Source organism: Convolutriloba macropyga, chromosome 10, assembly GCF_964194025.1.
Source record: "Convolutriloba macropyga chromosome 10, txConMacr16.3, whole genome shotgun sequence".
Taxonomy (NCBI): Eukaryota; Metazoa; Xenacoelomorpha; order Acoela; family Convolutidae; genus Convolutriloba; species Convolutriloba macropyga.
Window position 1 is genome coordinate 53,804,371 of NC_134477.1, and position 19,881 is coordinate 53,824,251.

Here is a 19,881-nt window from a genome sequence, read left to right on the forward strand (position 1 = left end):
CGAACACAAAGAAGTCAAAATTCCAAGTTATGAATAAACTTGCTTTCTGCTAAAAAAAAACCTGTAGAGTCTCAATGCTCCTCTTCGAGTCGTAAAAAAAAAACATGCATGGCTGTATATCTATCTAGACATATTAGACTTCTGCTAATAATGTTAATGTTTTCACTCGGCCGTGCCTTCTTTTGAGGCCATTCATAACTCGATACCGCAAAAGTAAAAGTCAAATTTACACAATTTTTTGTATCAGGGTTTCTTAATAACAGGAATTAGACAAAATCCAAACATTTGAAATCGTTTGTAGCACTTACGATGAATACTCCAATATCGTATTAGGGTGTACGAACCATAACTGGAGCCTAAACTGTGCGTTAATTAACTTTCACTTGAAAATAAAAAATATCCACAAGGATAATTCGGTTTCCATTTAATTCAGGATTTTTGAAAAATCATAATTTGGTTTAGTTGATCAGGCTCAGTATTCTCCTCAGATTCTGAAACTGTTTCCTTCCCCTGTCGTTCTGTTATTTGACCAATTGCAGCTGATAAAAAACAGGATCTCTTCAGTTTGTGCCCCCCCCCCAGCTTAGTGATCGCATATTATTTGCACGTGCAATATTTTTACATAATGATTTACTATGTCATGGCACCTGCTCTGTAACGGGGGGGGCGCATAACGAACTGGGGGGGGGGGGGGTACAAACGGATAAGATCCGAAAAACAATATAATAGCATATAACTGAGCAGTAAACGTATTAGTTACTTGATTCTGTTTGAAATCACTGAGAACTTCTGGCGTTTATCGAGAACCGCGATGGAGTTCCAGATGAAAAGACAAACTTCCGAAGTGACTTCTGCAGTGTCACGTAACCTAGCGGGTCTTTCCCATTGCAGAACCCCCCCCCCCCCTCTTTTTGGTCAGATAACCTATAGCCCCCCCCCCCCGCCCAATCATTGTAAATATACCATAATGGAGGCTATAATTTCATGGGGGAGCAATGGGAAAGTCCCAACCTAGCTCAAAACATGCTTTTTGCACGCTTTAAAAAAACAAAAGTCAATGGGAGTCAACTTCTGACTATGTATTAGCAATTTCTGTCATCTTATCATATTGCCGTGCAGAACTTAGGCATTTTTTAAAGTGCATGTGCGTGTTTTTAACTCCCAAAGTCATAATCAGGGCACATGCCTAAATTTTGACCACCCCCCCCCCATCAAATTAGTGGGCATATACCATTTTACCATTTACACCCTCAGGCACACGTGTTATTTTGTTTTACAAACTATTGTGCTACATAACAACAATAAGTAAGTGGGGGCGGCATTAAAACAACGGGGTGATTTATAGATCTTTTTTCTATTATCGGTCTTCCCAGCGATGATGTTACAGAACATGTGATAATACAGAGTAATTCATTATGTAAGAAGATGGTGTGTACGCTTGGGGGTTTCCAAATGATTTGCACCTACCAGACTGGGGCAAACGGAAGCGATCCAGAAACATTGGGGTGGAAAAGAATGGGAGGAAACAGTTGCGAGTGTTTTTATGCTTTATTATAAGTTCCGGGTCTTTCCCATAATAGCCCCCCTCCCTCCCCCCCCCTGAAATTTTATAGCCCCCCCCCACCCCCAATTATGGTATAATTACCATGATGGGGGCTATAGGTTATCTGACCAAAAAGCAAGGGGGGCTATAATGGGAATATTATATTTTTCACATTTTAACGTGCTATATATCAACACAAAAAACACTGGGTGGTTGGGGGGGATGGGTGGACCGAGAAGATCCAAAAAAACTATTACTGTATTACTGATGCTTTTTGTTGGTATCAAAATTTATTAATTTCCGACACTATTCTTAGCTATTTCTAAGCTGGGGGGGGGGGGTTGTTCTTCATTCACGTACAAGGTCACGTAGAGGTCCGAGACGGAAGTGACTTTTGATGTACAAGAAGTGGTTACGTTGTTTTCAGACAACTTAAAAGTTCTGAATTTTGGTTCAAATCTGGGTCTGGTCAGAAGTCACTTCTGCCTGGGATGTTAAATAGAACAATTTAGTAGAACAATTTAGAACATTAACTACTACCAATTGGTGGATACGAAAGGGAGGAGAAAAAAGATTCAGAATCAGGTAAATACAACATATGACGGAAATAGTTTCAAAATATTACAAAAGAACATTTTTCTAAGGCAGCGAAACGTTTTTGTTGCCTTCCAATCTGTGTAACGATAAAAAAAACCCATACCTATAGACCCCAAATTCGTTACTTAGATTAACTTCCGAGAAACTCTGATACTTTTCAACTGGGCGCACAGCCAGGTGCAGATTCCTGTTAACGTCCGCCCGTTAGCATTGGAACTTGACAAATGGCGAAATGGAGCACTTCGCCCTCGCATTCGTAGTCATCCAGGCCTAAGAACTCTGGTTGTCTGCCTGGACGACTCTGGGCCGTACATAATTCATCCCGCTCGTCCAGAGCATTTCCAGGCTGAGATTCGTTGCGCCAGAGATCATGCGGCATTATCGAATAACTTCCGAATGTCATTCTGTATAGGTTTCTATCTCTGCGCTTCGCAATTTGCAATTCGCTCAAATCTTCATCTTGGGTCTTCTCTACCTTTGTAAACCGGTAGTAGTCTGTCCAAAAGCCAGACTGGTAGTTCATATCAAGTCCCAGTCCATTCGCCCAGTTCAGTATTATCTCAAGCTCCGGCTGTTTGAAACAAAAAAAAAGATCTATTCTGTCTCCCCTTCCAGCTTAGTGAGCATGTGTATTTTACGCTCCCAGACGCACGTGCTATTTTTCACATTTTAACGTGCTATATATCAACACATAAAAACACTGGGTGCTTGGGGGGATGGGTGGAATGAGAAGATCCCAAAAAACTATTACTGATGCTTTTTGTCGGTATCAAAGTTTCAAAGTTTATTCATTTCCGACACTATATCTAGGTCGTTCTTAGCTATATCTAAGCTGGGGGGACAGAATAGGTTCACCGTTGTTCTTTATTCACGTACAAGGTTGAAGGTCGAGGTCCGAGACGGAAGTGACTTTTGATGTACAAGAAGTGTTTACGTTGTTTTCAGACAAATTAAAAGTTCTGAATTTTGGTTCAAATCTGGGTCTGGTCAGAAGTCATTTCTGCCTGGGATGTTAAATAATATATAAAAAACGGAACAATCAGAAATACTTGATGAGTAGTATAAAAAGCTGACAGGGGTCTCAACGGGGGGGGGGGACACTATGTATTAACATAGGAATTCAGAAAAAATACGCGTTCTGTAGAATTTTTTTTTTGACGTTCAATGAAGTTTAGAGTAAAACAAAGCCAGACCATATCATTACTCAAATCTCAACACCAGTAACTACAAACACAAACTCCGGTTTTAATGATAATTCGGCTGATTTAACATAACAAAGAAATTTTCTTTTGAAAAACTATTAAAATCTTATCAAAGTATGGGCTGACTCTATGAAAAACTCCTTACCTCTACGCTGCAGACAATTTGAAGAACAAAAATTAAATAAAAGTTAACTGTGGTATAACAAACAACCTTTTTCAAACACAAGTAACACTAATTGTTCTCGAGCGCAACAGAATAGTGCTCTTTTGATAGTGCAAACTAAATTTAGAGGAAATGAGCCAAAGAGTTCAAAAGATTGAACTATTCACGCACTATGGTCATCCAACTATTCAATTTCAGTTGGATTCAGCTGCCAAATTAATTCAGGAACAGGAACAGATTGAGGATCATGCCGCTTTTCACCTCACGTACAGCACTCTGCTTGAACAAGGCATGTTTTGACAAATTTTGGATGATGCTTCTCAATATAAAGTTAAAACTACCAAGAACACCAAATTTGACGGAACTTCAGTTGAAAGCACAAAAAATATTGATTGAATAAGAGTTCTAAATAACTGTAAAAAACAAAAAAAATCTTCGAAGTTTTTTTTCTTCGAGAAAATACTTCAAAAAATATCATAGATACAAAGAGCAATAAAAACATGAACACCAATATCACAAGGGGGTACAGTTTGGTTACCAGAAAAATTTGTTATATCAATTAAGCAAGAATAGTAAAATTAAATTGTTAAAAAGTGTTAACTGAAGACAATCATAACCATCAGATATTAGTCTGCCTATTGCAAACTCAAAAAAATCAACAGGTCTACTTCCTGACATCGAACTATAAAAACAGTCTCAATTTTCATATCTCAGGTCAAATGGGACACAGCAGTCAACAATGAAAGCATAGATATCTACAATGCTATAGATACTAACCATTGAGTTTTCAAAGTTACGTCAATAATTCTTCATCCTGCAGTTAGCGACGAAAAAAGGGGAATCCGTCACTTCGATTAAATGTTTTTGACAAAGTTTTGCAAAAATGGCGAGAAAAACAGCGCACGTCAGTGCACTAAACGGAAATCTGTCTCCAGATTGAAACTGGGGCACTTTACAACAGGGATCTTCTGAGACAAATTTGTAACAGACATGCAGTGACCAACTTATAAATGAAGATGTAAAGCGAAATGAAGTAATCGAAGTCCCAACTTTTTCGACAAAACTGAATTCAGTCAGCAACAGAGGGCTATTGAAACCAACCAGTTCAGCGTTCATACAAGCCCAAAACACTTGAGTGCCTAATAGAACAAATCTGCCATTCAATAACTTTCAGAGCGCAATAAATACTACAGATAGTCCACCTCCGGAGTCATCATTAATGAAAAAAATCCATAGAAAAAATTGTTCTCTAGCAAAAAAATTTTTTTAAGGAAGAATGCAACGAAGCTGCTAGTTTTAGCAGACAACACGAAACACCAACAATCGCTATAACATAATCATTACTTAACAACGCTACCAATTCCAGATATTCTTTTTTTATCAAAAGCAAACAAGCAAAAGAAAAATTTTTTTCCATTCAAACTTGAATGAGGAAACGATTCAAACTCGAATGAGAATAACAGGGCCAGACAAAAACCCAGCAGCTGTCAAACGGGGTCACCTTACTGACGTGACAAAAATCGACATAATAGACATCCCCCAAAACCACTCTCATCGGTGCGACTCAGTAAATAGCATAATTCGGGGTTGAGAGATACAAGGACAGCTCCAATTTAAAAAAACCAAAAAATCACTCCAATTCGGCAGAACAGGAAATTCAACAACCCAATATTACCGCAAGAGCTATTTGTCACAAGAGCAAAAAACAGCACATAAGTAGATCTTGACCAATGATAGAGAAAGATCATTGAAAATATGACTGAAAAGATACAAAGGGGATCCTCTCAATTTGCAAGAGTGATATTGCTATTGTAAATCAAGAAACCATGGCAGTGATTCCAATTCCGACGCACATACGTTGAACTATCTCAAAACCACCCTCACAGACCAAGGAAAAGAAAACAGTTTTCAATACGCATACAATACAGATGTTGTTGTTGCTACGAAATCACAGCTTTCGCACAATTTTCACGGCCTATTTCTAAAGTTCATCTCGTTTGTTTAAAAGGAATTTAATGTTAGTTGATTGAATTAGGAATGAACTTATCTATAACTATGTTTAATCTCGTACTATTGCGTGTAAGACTTCCATCAAATTATAGTGTTATTGCTGGCTTTTTAATTGAAAATTCAACTAGCTTAATAAATTAACCGCCGATTCCAAAATCCAGTAATCCTTCATCGCCAAAAGTCTGAAGTTGATTAAGAAAGACCCTATGCCAAACAAAAGCTAACTGCTCTGTGAAACAACTACAAATGGTTCTAAATATAACATTTTTACCCTGTTCAAACCGTTTGGTTAAAATAATTAAGGCTTTAAAAGCATCTAAAAGATAACGTCTACTTATTCCTGATTAGCTGAATAAAGTCATTAACTACATTGTAAATTTCAGGTAACTGCGCCTTTTCTTTCAGGTGCCTCAGTCGTCGATGGTTAGTTTGAGGCTTTTGATTTCTTGTATCTATAGCCAATGACTGACCAAAACCATCTGGTTATAATAAAAACAACACTTCAAGGTATTTGAAGAAAAACATGCGATTTTTTAGAAAAAAATCTACTTATTCACTTTTAAGTGCTAAGAGACACACGTGGGAGTATGATGCGATTCATTTCGTTAAATACAAGAGTGGCTTAGAGTTAAGCCTAACCACATGCTAAATCACATAATCATTTCTTCCTAAAACCGGATTGTTGTACAAAATTTCGCGCCGAAATTGTAAAAACTATGCAAAAGTATAGAATTTTTTCTAGTCTTCACAGATTCTAAGTTCCTGGGTTCAACAATTCAATGATGATCTTTGATGTCAATGCTTTTGATGAATAGTGGTGCTAACATTGCTGGCCCTGATTTTATCTTGGAAACAGCAGCATAGATTACTAGCACCAGTTTCACTTCTGGACGACTGAAATTTCCTCGTGGTTTTTTGACTCTCGCTGATCAAACGACACAGCCGTCACCAGAGAAATCTTTGTGACTCGTTCCAATTTGTGCACTGTTATTTTTGCAGCATCGTCCATCATCCAATCAAATTACCTTTCTTCTAAGTTACAAATGTTTACTTCAGACCAATTTTGGCCTCTGATTTGGTTTGCATGCCAATCTTTTCCAGATTATATTGGTCTTCGCTTTAGTTTTTTATTTTTTTTCTCAGATCTTGCTTGCTCGATTGCTTGCTCTTCAGGACGAATACTCGTATTGAGTACTTTATCAGTGGAGGTTTGGTTATCAAAGTTTTCTATTATATCTTTCTTTCAATTACGTACTAGTTTCTATTGGATTCCACCAAATTGTGAGGCTCTAGCTGGGTTGGTTTTCCATTTAGTTTTTCAGCTTTTACTTGCTTAGCTGCTAAATTTTGTGCAGCTGTCACTCATTGACGTATCTGAGAAAACTGGTCCAGCATTGAATCTTGTCAAGGAGGCTTGACATGACTCTGTGTCTCATGACTGTGGCACATTAATTTGTATGACAAATACAAGTGATAACTGACTCTGGTAGTTAAATTGGTTGCTCATGGATTTTGACTACTCCGAGAGATCCCTTTTGTTTAATGTTGATCCTCGTGAAATATGCAAAAATAACAATTAATCTAAAGCTTCAATATCACTTTCAGTTATATGGCCCGACTAATGTGGTTGCGACTTGGAGTTCTAAATTTGGAACTGTCATGTGGTTGACAGGTACTACACGGCAATTTTGAATCAGATAAGCAAAATTTAGCGTTCCTTTAAATTGCAGATATGCAGATTTTTCCTTCTGAAGATTTTGTAGACACTTGAGATCTCAAATTTATGCATCTGTTTCTTAAATTAAATTTGCTTAATTGACAAGGTTTCTTAAAACTCTATGTCTTCTGGGACTTGAATTTCTCGCCAGTTGTCATCTAAGTCTTTAGATCGAATCCACCATGACTTTCTTAATTTCCTCATAAATTCCAGTTCATATAGATCTCAATTGTTTCTCGGGGTTTTGACTGATTTGAGGAAGCTCTCGATGTAGAGGTTTTGTCGGACAGTGTTGGCGAGATTTTGGTTGTTGACTGAATTATCGTTTGCTACTGAATGTCATGCGCAGATTGCACAATTCACGAACTTTTTTCCCCACTAACATGATTTGTGTAATTTGTGCCTTTCGTTTGCCTGCACTTGATCTCTTTGATATGGGAGTTTTAGAATTCGGCGGTCTTCGATTCAGACAGCAACTTGCAAATGCATTGCTTTTATTACTTCTGATTTGGCATACTGGGAAACTCCAATGCATTTCTGGCTTAGGTAGGTTTTTGTCATATAGGGCAATGCTTTGAAATTTAGGGCGTGCACTACATACTGCTGTTTTTTTAAGGCTTGCAAAAATTTTGTGGCAAAAACGGTCATTGATTGTGTTTAGATTGACTTAATTCATTTTGTTCAACAATTCCAACATGTCCTATTTCTGTCAATGGCTTTACTGGTGGCACTTTTCTATAGGCTTTTTTATGAGTTTCTAAAAGCGGTGTTTTCTCAGAAATACATTTTCAGTGGTGAAACGTTTTCATTGGTGAACTCATACGTCTTCATTGCTCCTTATTCGCTCTTCAAATCATCAGGAACATTGCAAAGCAGGTGCACGACTCAAAATGTTACCTTTTATTTAAATGGTGCGTTGAATTGTCATCTAGTGTTTTAGTTGAATTTTTTGTGAAGTTTACTGCATGCTTTCCGGTTGCGGTCCAATAAAGTCCAACTCAATTTTCTATAAGTTTCTAAGAGCGATGTTGCAAGGAGTTCACTTGCTTGATCGTAGAGTAGAAATTTCGAAACTTCATGTTTGTAAATTCACGTCGTTTTCTCAGAAATTCAATTTTGCATCTTTCAGTGGTAAAAGTTTTCATTGGTGAACTCCTACGTCTTCATTGCTCCTTATTCGCTCTTCAAATCATCAGGAACATTGCAAAGCAGTTGCACGACTCAAAATGTTACCTTTTATTTAAATGGTGCGTTGAATTGTCATCTAGTGTTTTAGTTGAATTTTTTGTGAAGTTTACTGCATGCTTTCCGGTTGCGGGCCAATAAAGTCCAACTCAATTTTTGACCAAACTGCTGGTGGATTTTTCGATATTTAGCGCTCTAGTGGTAATAAAAATAAAACTGTTTTTCCCGAGGTTGAAAGTACTTTCAATTACATTTGAAATATGAGAATCTCTCATAGGCTTCAAGCCTCAATGCAAGCGTAGCAAATAGTAACGGTCTTTCAAAACTTGCAAAAAACCCAATGAGAGTTTCTCATGAACAATGAATTGCGCTGTCTCCATCAGGCGAGGCTTCTCGGGGATTCAAGCAGCAAATTTTTCTACTTTAGTACTAAAAACTTCTGATCCATTGATCTTCGCTGCTGACAAAGACAATTTCTTCCTCGAACCTGAAGTTGAGATTCATTAATTTGTCTAAAAATAAACTGAGTGCCAAAAATTTCAATTTGATGGCGCTTCAGAACTAAATTTCTTTTTGTCTGATTAGTTTGTTCCATTGGGAGTCCTCATTGCGTGATGTTGGTTGCTACTGAATTTTTAGCATCTGAAATTGTTGAAGTGGTCTCCGTTCTTGTGAACTTAAAAGGCAAAACTATATTGAGCCACCTCATGGAGTTGGGTACGATGCCCGTTGTCATTTTGCACTCTTTTGACTGGTGATCTAGTCTCGAACAATTGAAGAACTGTCGTAACGTCTTGACATATACTCGTTTTTCCAATTCTTTCAATAGTCCGATCTTTTCACAATCCCGAATAGCGTCTTGTACGTCTTTGGAAAGGCAGTGGAAGTATTTAGAAATCCTTGGGACATCAACCCAACGTCATTATTGTAATAGCATATGTTTTCTGCTTATCGCTGCTTGGGAACTTAATTCTGTCAAACGACGAATTTGTTTGTCCGTGATAACAATTTTCAAAAATAACCATTTTTGTGACGACATTTGTCAATGCTGCTGGGAAAATTGAACTGCATTGGATGAGGGATAAAAATTTTTGTCAGTTAGGTGTTGATGATTACGTCTGATCTACTGGATTTGAAGCTTGACAGTATGGATGTGGGCTGAACTCCAATCATGCTTTTGCTGCTTTTGCTTGACCCGTAATAATGATCTTTAGATACTTCCACGGTTCACAACCTGTTGATATATGAGTTCCAAAGTAGTTTACTTCAGTGTGCTTCTTGCCCCACCAACATGATTTGTTTACTTGTGACTTTCATTTGCCTGCACTTGATCTTTTTGACATGAGAGTTTTAGAATTCAGCGGTCTTTGATTGGGGCATCAACTTGCAAATGCATTGCTTTCATGACTTCTGATTTGGCATACTGGGAAACTCCAATGCATTTTTGGCTCATGTAGGTTTTTATCGTATAGGGCAATGCTTTGAAATTCCGGGCGTGCACTACATACTGCTGTCTTTTTAGGCTTGCAAAAATTTTGTGGCAAAAACGGTTGTTGATTGTGTTGATGTCCTAATTCTGTCAATGGGTTTACTGGTGGCACTTTTCTATAGGCTTTTTATATAAGTTTCTAAGAGTTTCCATGAGTTTCTAAAAGCGATGTTTTAAGGAGTTCACTTGCTTGATCGTAGAGTAGAAATTTCGAAACTTCATGTTTGTAAATTCACGTCGTTTTCTCAGAATAACAATTTTCCATCTTTCAGTGGTAAAAGTTTTCATTGGTGAACTCCTACGTCTTCATTGCTCCTTATTCGCTCTTCCAATCATCAGGAACATTGCAAAGCAGGCGTACGACTCAAAATGTTACCTTTTATTTAAATGGTGAGTTGAATTGTCAACTAGTGTTGTTGTTGTATTTTTTGCAAAGTTTACTGCATGCGTTCCGGTTGCGGGCCATTGAAGTCCAACTCAATTTTTGACCAAACTGCTGGTGAATTTTTTGAATTTTAGCGCTCTAGTGGTAATGAAGTTAAAGCTGTTTTTTCCGCGTTGGAAACTACTTTCAGTTGTATTTGAAATGTGACAATCTCTTATAGACTTTAAGCCTCATTGCAAGTGTAGCAAACGCAATTGGTCTTTCAAAACTTGCACAAAGCCCATTGAGATTTTCTCATGAACAATGAATTGCGCTGTCGTCATCAGGCGAGGCTTTTCATGGACTCAAACAGCAAGTTTTCTATTTTTGTGTTGAAAACTTCTGATCCATTGATCTCCGCTGCTGACAAAGACAATTTCTCCCTCGATCATAAAATTGAGATTCATCTAATTTTTCTACATATAAACTGAGTAACAAAAAATCCAATTTGCTGGCGCTTCAGAATTAAATTTGTTTTGGTCTGTTTAATTTGTACCATTGGGAGTCCTCATTGCGTGATGTTGGTTGCTACTGCACTTTTAGCATCTGAAACAGTTGAAGTGGCCTCCGTCCTTGTGAACTTAAAAAGCAAAATTATATTGAGCCACCTCTTAGAGTTGAGGACACTGCTCGTTGTCATATTGCACTCTTTCGACTGGTGACCTGGTCTCGAACAATTGAAGCACTGTCGTAACTTCTTGGCATATACTCGTTTTTCCAATTCTTTCAATAGTCCGATCTTTTCACAATCCCAAGTAGCGTCTTCTCCGTCTTTGAAAAGGCGTTCGAATTTCTTAGAGTTTTAGGCCTACAACACAACGTTTTTAATGTAATAGTATCCGTTTTCTGCTTATCGCTGATTGGGAACTTAATTCTGTCAAACGACGAAAAATTGTCTTGAATAACCACTTTTGTGACGACATTTGTCAATGCTGCTAGGAAAATTAAACTGCACTGGATGATGGGTAGATATTTTTGTCAGTTATGCGTTGATGACTACGTCTTATCTACTGTATTTGTCGCAGATTGTATCTGAAGCATGACAGTATGGATGTGGGCAGAACTCCAATCATGCTTTTGCCGCTTTTGTTTTACCCGTAATAATGATCTTCAGATACTTCCACTGTTCACAGCCTGTTGATATATGACTTCCAAAGTAGTTTGGTTCAGTGTGCTCCTAATCCGGCTCTCAGCGGATCTGTTATGAGAGATGCGTATTGTATCTGGCTCTTGCTTCTATTTTCATAGGCTGGTGTTATTTGCAGGTGGAGTGCCTGTCGAGAGGACTCTTTATCTTGATCTGCCCCATAAACTCTTTTGGATTCGTCTTCAGTATCTACAGAGCTTCCACATCGGAACAGAGAAATTTTGAGCTCCCGGTTTGAAAACTAAAGGTTTTCACGGGTAAGAACTGTATAGTTTTTCTTGTATGAACTAATGGACGATCTCTGGAGCGTTAAGGAGATCATAGAGAGAGACAGTGGTCGACTCAAAATTCGTTTTTGTTGTTCGCTTTCTAACTCATTTTGACGTTCCCTCAATTGCTGCTGCGCTTCTTGCTTGTAGACATCAAGATCTCAAAATTCAACAAATTGTTTGCAGGATTCCTCGACGTACGCAATTTACTTGGCAACGCTGAGTCTTTTATTACCCTTCCACAATTTCTCCTATCGATTTGGAGTCTTTCTCTAGTTTCTAATTACTGTCTCGTTTGAATCTCTTTTGCTGTCTGTTGAAGACTCCACCAGCGGAGTTTTGTTTCTACTTTCATTAGGATGTCCGTGGTTTTACAACGTCTACATAGTTGTTCCAACAGACTCCTAAACCTCCGAGTCCAAGTTGTGGCTTTGACATTTGAACAAATAATCCAGTACTCTGGCTGATCCATTTCGATGCACAATTGTTGATGGTACTCACTTATGTTTTCTGTTTTCAACTCATCTGTCAAAGTTGACAACGGGCCTCAATTGGTTGAACATATTTTATTAATTTGTGGGACTGCAACGAATCCTTCCGACAACCGACAAGCAATGTACAAAATTTTTTAACATCTTGGAGATGCAGCACTTTGTCATTTAACAATTTCAAAACGAGACTCTTTTTTTCTAACATGCATCTGGTGTCCGACTCGAACTATCCAAAACAGTTTAGTTTTAAGCAAAATTCTGCAGTTGTCTATTGTCTTCTAATTAGTGGTAGGTCTCGAAGAAACATCAATATGCGTTCTCTACTGTGATTATTTTGTTTTGTGTCGGCTAGCTTTCAAGCTTGATGTCTCGTCAGATTAATTGAGTAAACAATCAGCTCTTTTTTTCTCTAAAATCTTAATTTGTTGACACTTCGTCCAATCAACATTCAACCGTTTTCCTGTGCCCTTCCAGACTTCTATGGCCATCGCTGCTGTGTTTCTTAGGTCCAACAAGTTGATTTGACGGTTCGTTTCAGTTCGTATTGCTGTCGAGGTTCACGTCGGTAGATAAAACGTTGCAACTGCTCAAATATTACATTGTTCTGTAATAACATTTTTTTCCCAGCTTGCTTCTTGATTGTGGCGCGGGTTCGGTTCCTTGCCTCTAATCTATTTGACTAATAATTGCGTTGAAACTGCTAGTTGCTCCATAAGCAATAAAGAAGCTGCTATAAAGACTGTAGTTCTTGTTGATTGAAGTTAAGAGTATCAAATGATAGCCTATGATTCGTGTGGTGCTGAACTTTTTAAGGCTTCAGTCAATTGATATTACTGCTGCTATCATAAGACTAAATTTAATTGAGATTCAAATTGGATTCCAAACAAGGAACTACTGCTCCTTGTAACAGTTGCCACTGGTTCTCAAAGCAATACTAGTAGACTATCCAAACATTTTGGTTACAATTCTAACCAATCAAAACACCATCTATTTTTTTATTTTTGTTTATCACTGATTGGTTGATTGAAGTGATTGAAATAACTTTTTACATATAAAGGTCAAGTTAATTTGCAATAAGTGCCTCAGTCATCATTGGCGTTGGTGAGGCATCTGGTTACTCAAATATATAGTCTTTGACTAAGCATAAAAAGTCAAAGTCTTTACAAAATCTAGCAATTAAATTTTTATTTATAAAATGATAAAATATGGAACAGATCCACTTTTTCCCCATACAATTGCTTATAGCCTTAATTTTGGTTGTGAGGCAATTCAGTTTGATAGGCTCATGAGTTGTTCAGAGGCTACCCTAGTCACACCACGCATTGATACCTGTGATTGCTCCGCTTGTTTCTTCCCAAAAAAAGGGTTCTTCAAAATTTCGATCACAATTTGGGAATTATTAGGTTATGAATTTTTCGATATTTTGCAAATTTTATGTCTGTTGGTTTGATATGCTTTTTGGTTCCTTAAATCTAGTGGTTCATGCTATTGATTCGTGGAAATTTTTTGTAAAAAATGGGATAAATGAACTCAAGAGAAGTCTTGTATGACCAGCTTCATTTTTTGCTGCTTTTCTTAGACAGTAAGTGCATTCTTTTTCTTCACCGCCTGACCTGCGACCATCCGCAGTTCAGGGAGGAGCCGACGAATATATTTTAACTGCAATGCTCACAAAATGGAAAAAAAATCGCATCCAAAAAGAAACATATCTATCCAAACCTGTTAGATTTTTTTAAATAAAGATAGAAAAATATGCTGAGTTAGGTGAAGAATTACGTAGTAAATCTCCAGAAAAGAACCAACGGCAAGAAAAACTGTCTCTTTGCGCTTCATTGGAAACCTTAATTGTGGAAAACATCAACAGTGTTTTTGTTTTTTTCAGCGAACAAGAGTACAATAGAAAGCAGACAGTCGGACACTTTCACTTCTAATTGTCTTTCTTAACAAAACAGACAATGCATCATCAAGTATAGATGCCAAGTAGACAAATGTTCTTCTATTCATCAAAAAACAAGGCAACGCAACAATCTATAGTGAAAACAGGTTAACCATCCAGGACACATCATTCAACATTTGAAAAACGCAAAGATGTGAAAAAACTTGAAACACCTGATTTGAATAGAAACCGGCTCAGTAACATTAACGACTTTTCTTCTCAAAATAGAGTTTAATCAGCAGTAACGCCGACTATAACTAAAACAATACTAGACTAAGAACAAAATAACAAATCGTAAAATGAAGCATAGGCACATAAAGCAATAACAACAAAAAAAAACATTGTCAACAATCACAGCAAAAGCCCAACAAAAACCAACAACGACAACAGCAACAACGCAAACAAAAAACAACAAAAATGGCGGCCATCATGGACAAAACCACAGTATTTTTACGGAGCCAATTCAAGTACCTTGTATAGCTAATACACAGCCTCAGTAGCCAACTTTGGGACTGTTTTTAGGCAACACAACTGACAAAACAAAACACTTGAAGTTGTATCGTTCTGACAGGATACAATTCATTCAGACCAACAAGTTTGTTGAGGTACACAATTGAGCCATCTGGGACACCATAAATAGTTCTCGCTCAAAATACGATGGACAATAACAGGACCAGTTCAAAACAAGTGTATGAAAATTATTGAGAGAAACCAATTCAGTCGTAACATATCCTGGTTCAATATCTTTCAGCCAGTTGAAAGCGCCTTGAAGGAAGATGTGCCCGAAAATTGTGGACTTTTGAAGAAATAAACAGAGCAAAAATTTGGCTTGTGACGTTTAACAACAAAATTAAAGAAAAACAGATATAGCAAAATTCGGCAACCTAAAAGTAAATATATGGCTACCTCATAAGTATTTTCTAGCCAAATTGTGACTGCGGTCCCCGGAAAAACATAACAATCATGACAGACAATCGGTCGAATCTTAACTGAGCTTAGAACAGAAGGACACCAAAGAAAATTAAATTCATCTAGCATATAAAAAACTGAAACCAAATTTCAGCCAATTGTGATAGCTTCCATATCATCTCTTACAGCATAATCAGAAAAAAGTTTTGTCGTTTAGCAGAAGTAGTATCTACGTAAAAGCGGCAATACCTGAGTAGAGCCCTCCTAAGTGGACAAAGACGTTTTTGCAACTCAACTAACCTCCTACCGATTTTTTGACAGTTTGCCATATTAAACACAGGAGATAAAGAAGCCCAGTTTATACAGATAGCAAAGTCATGACAAAAACTAGGCGGAAGACCAATAATCATCAAGGTATCTATGGCCCAAAAACAACGCCCAACTGATGTTAAAAAAGAAATGACTTTTTTTGGGCAAATTGCTTGGCTTCGTGTGTTTCTATGTATTTCAAAAACGCAAACACTGATATTCAACATCCATCACACCAAGCAGTCAATTCATAAAAGAATGCAATAAGAACTTTAAGAAAAAGATAGCGCAATCAAAAAGACAACATGCATCAAAGAAACGCTAAAAGGGGAGGACTCAATCTAACAATTTTTATTCAGAGACAACTCAATTTTTGGACACCACTGAAAATGATGAAAAGATAACACAACGAGTTCTGGCCAATTATGGGATACAGTTAATGACACCTTATTTTTCTAGAAGACCAAATTTTGGTCACTAAAAAACAAAAATATATTCCGTTTTTAAAACCCACTAGAGAAGTGAAAAGCCTTTTGCCATGGAACTTGAAGCTTTCTTCCAGCAGCCAATAGACAAGGCAGAAAGTAGGATCAAGAAACATCACCCAAATTTTAAAGCAACTTGTAGGATTTGCTTTCACAAATATATTGGCATAAAAACCATTACATCATAAAAATGATTCGTTAGAGGACTAGTCACCATTCAGCAGCTTCATGTTGTTACATATGCATCAGATATAGCAAATTCAGTGGCTACCTAGGTGATTTTCCTACTGAAGCAAATCAGAATCTTAACTACGTCATTAGCTAATCCCACGTAACAACCATGAAGCGAACAAATACATCTAAACTTGAATTAGAGGCATCAAAAATGAAAGTTCATTTACCCATGTTTACGATAATTGAGATGCCATGAAAATTCACCTCAGTTAATTTCTGGCCGAATAGTTCTGCAAATTAGGGATGAATAAAAACAAAAAACAACTATTTTTCGTCGCAAAACGTGTCAACGAAATATGTTTTGTAAGAATCAATTTCAGTTGACAGGAACAAATACCAGGAAAACAAATACCTCTGAAACACATACCAGCGTCCACAAAGCAAAAACCCTTTTACCGAAAGGAGAATTCAGTAGACACTAAACTGTTGAATTGACGCCAAATAATACTGTCTAAAGATTGCAAACCAGAACAGTTTTGCTGAATCATTTGAACACGACCTGATAACAAATGGATCAGAGAAAAGCAATTCTACAATTCAATCCACTCATTGTTGAAGTAAGAGTGTTGCTATCAAACGGCAGACTGAAAGTCGCTCCATTATCTTGAAATCAAAAATACCGTGTCATGTTTGACATAAGACACCATGTCTTTGAAAGTGCCTACAGAAACAACTGTCGATATATGTAATTAAAAATAGTCATATAAAGTTTGTCTCAAAATGAGAACCTACAAAGAATTTTCAAAATCTGAAGTCTTGAAAGAGTTCTAATTTGACTAATCCGAAATTGATTCCAAAATTTCAGATGGAGAGCTCTGAACATTACACAACATATGTCTGATTTTTCTTTTTTTGCGTTGTTGACGCCAAAATGAAGTACCCGTATCCCAATGTAGGTATTCTTTGTTTTGAACACTTCTTTCTGACGATAGTTCTCGCAAGCTTGAAAAACAATATATTTGCATATTTATGCATTCAGTTACTTTATATTGCGCTCGGATCTAGGTACCGAGAAATGTTATAAGAAATCAGAAGGTTTGTGTCTTGCAGAGAATACCTTTAATAATGTCCTACAAATGAAAGTATTTACAACTTCTCGGAAGGTCCTCAATTTGAAAGTTGTCAACCTGGACAACAACCGTAATGCTCAACCATTACTTCAACAAATCAATATAAAAAGTTAAACCCCGCTTGGTTTAAAATGTGTAGGTAAGTGAGCAAACAATTCAAACATTAAACAGCCTCCTCATTATCTTACGCAGTCAGCAACTGAGAACAGCATTTTTAAATCGAATTCTGGCCACAGATCCTTAAATCCCCGCTTCCTAACTGACTAAGTGCACTAAAAAATCTTCATTATCAAAGTTCACATAGTTTCCAGCGAGAAGGACAAAATCAAGACTAATTCTTCATTGCAAACATTGAACAAAAAACAATTTTTTCTCATCTCTACCTAAGAGGTGTGTTTCAAAAGTTCCAAAGTTCCAAGTGGTTCTTCAAAAGATTAGTTTGATCTTCTAACAAGCGCTGTTCGGGGGCTAATGAGCCGTTTTTTCAGATAAGCAGATCTTTGCGTTACCAATAAAAAATTGAAAAAAATAATCCGCTTTAAAGACGCCAAGCACAAACAGGGAACTCTCCTATTCCGCATTTGAGGCTGTAATGCCCAGATATAAATTATTGCTTCCTTTCGGTTTATCTGTACCTATCTGTGTTTCATTTTTGTGACATTGTCATAATTAAAATATATCATTTTTTTTTATTCTGGTGATGGCTCACAAAGTGAAAAAACGCAAAGAAAGAAATAGTTTTTATCTTTGTTGCTCAGAGAAAGTACCCAGTTTCTAGCGCCACTTATGCAATTCTTGCTGATAAAAGAGCCCTAGCACAGTTTGACCCAATGCTCTCATTTGCTGAGAAATTTTGTTTAAATCTTCAGTATCATATATCATATAGCTTTCTTTAAACTTCGTTCTGAACCAGCATGAACCAGAATTCAGAACCAGCATGAACCAGCTTTCATAAACAAGCATTCTTTTGCAGCAAAAACCAGATGATTTTTATCAATTAAAAAGCAGTCCTGTAACAATACAAAATTTTCATTAACAATGTCCGCAGTAATTTCAAACAAAGAGTTTTTTGCTTGATATAACGACCCTTCAACTTCATAAAATCTAAACTAACTTCATAAAATCTAAACTTTCTATTCAATTTCTTAATAGAAAAACAATTAGCAAGCAAGAGCTGCAATCTTTTGAAAAATAAGGCAATTAAACTTCATTAGAAGAGCTAAACCCGTGATCGATGAAAAAATCCGTCATATCATGATAACTTTTATCGCCTGACAAACACTGCCTTCCAGTTCTCGTTTCAATTTCCGTTTTCAACAATTAAAAACGACGAAAAAACGGTCAAAAAACGACGATTTCATTTTTTTTAAAAAAACGACGTAAAAAACGACAAAGAAACTATCTTTTTTACATGCAAAAAACGACTTATACGACGGAAACTAATGAAAACGAAGAAAACGACGACAAAACAACGAACACGACGACTTCTTTCGTCGATTTTTTTGTCGTTGTCCTCAACACGGGTCACCCAACAAACAAGATCATCCGTCATTTCAGAAACGTCTTTTTTGAGGAGATAGAAAAACCTCCTAATATGACTCAACTATTGTCGATCGAAGGTGAACACAAATTTGACGCATGAGTCAAAATCTACCCTGTACAAATTTTACATCAAAAATAAGAATTTTTTCTCTTTTATGGAATAAATTGCTAATGCATTTAATTCAAATTTTAACCTCTACGAATATGATGCCAAGTGGAACTATCTGACCAACGCTTAAATTTCTAAAGAGCGCCATATTAGGAATCTTCTCAAATTGTTCCACCGCGCACAAGCATTGGGGGCCATGTTATTAGCAGTCCACAACATATAATGGGCTCGGGAGGCAGACAAGGAAAAGATTCTATTTTATAGTGGCTCTACTTAATTTTTAGCAAGTGTTCTACTTCAAACTCGGATGCCAAACTCGAACTATAGTAAGGTAAGTGACCTATCAGACATTTTTTTAAAGAAAGAGAGAGCAGAAATTGTAGGAAAAAGAGAGAAATTGCAGACGAAAAATCTTACCTTTGTCTTGACAGATACAACACGCGCCTTAGAGTTGAGGCTCTGGCACTTCTGGAAGGCTTCTAATCTGGTGACCAGACCCTCTTGCACCAAAAATTCTAAGCAAACTGACTCCCCGACGCCTGGCAGGTAGGTTGCATTACCCGGACAGTCGGCTTGGCCAATATCAGCTTCAATGCAATCCAATGACATAATCATTACCACCAAAGCACAGATCACCACGTGTTGAGACATTGAACCGTTTTTGGTTTCTTTTTGGGTTACCCAGGTTGAGAGCTGGACAATATCGAAACCGAACCCGGTCAAAAACGGCTCAAGAGTAGTGGATAAAACGAGGGATTCAACCACCAGTAAAATTTGTCCCTTTCTCCTAACGCTAATCGCGCATGTCGAATCGGGCCAAATTTTACTGTTTGTTGAATCCCTTGTTTTATTCACTACTATATATTAGCTCTAAATTCAATAAAAAAAATCAATTAAAATCAAAAATAAATCAAAAAATAAAAAAATCAAATCAGAATTTACATTTCATTCTTTAAGAGTGATTCACTCTTATTCGGAGTGATCCCCAGTAGAAAAGATCGCTCTTTTTCTCTCTTAAAGAGTGAATCCCTCTTTTTTGATATTTTTTTA

General features: G+C 37.0%; 1 protein-coding gene across 1 annotated transcript; it reads right to left on the reverse strand.

Annotated features, from left to right (window-relative positions):
• Nucleotides 1–2,205: 2,205 nt before the first annotated feature.
• On the reverse strand, nt 2,206–19,524 carry LOC142348705 (uncharacterized). The gene is made up of 2 exons (XM_075400158.1): nt 19,249–19,524; nt 2,206–2,711 (listed from the first exon to the last, which is right to left on the reverse strand). The coding sequence occupies exons 1-2, from the start codon at nt 19,480–19,482 to the stop codon at nt 2,331–2,333; spliced, it is 615 nt and encodes a 204-aa protein (XP_075256273.1). The 5' UTR covers nt 19,483–19,524; the 3' UTR covers nt 2,206–2,330.
• Between the last annotated feature and the right edge of the window lie 357 nt (nt 19,525–19,881).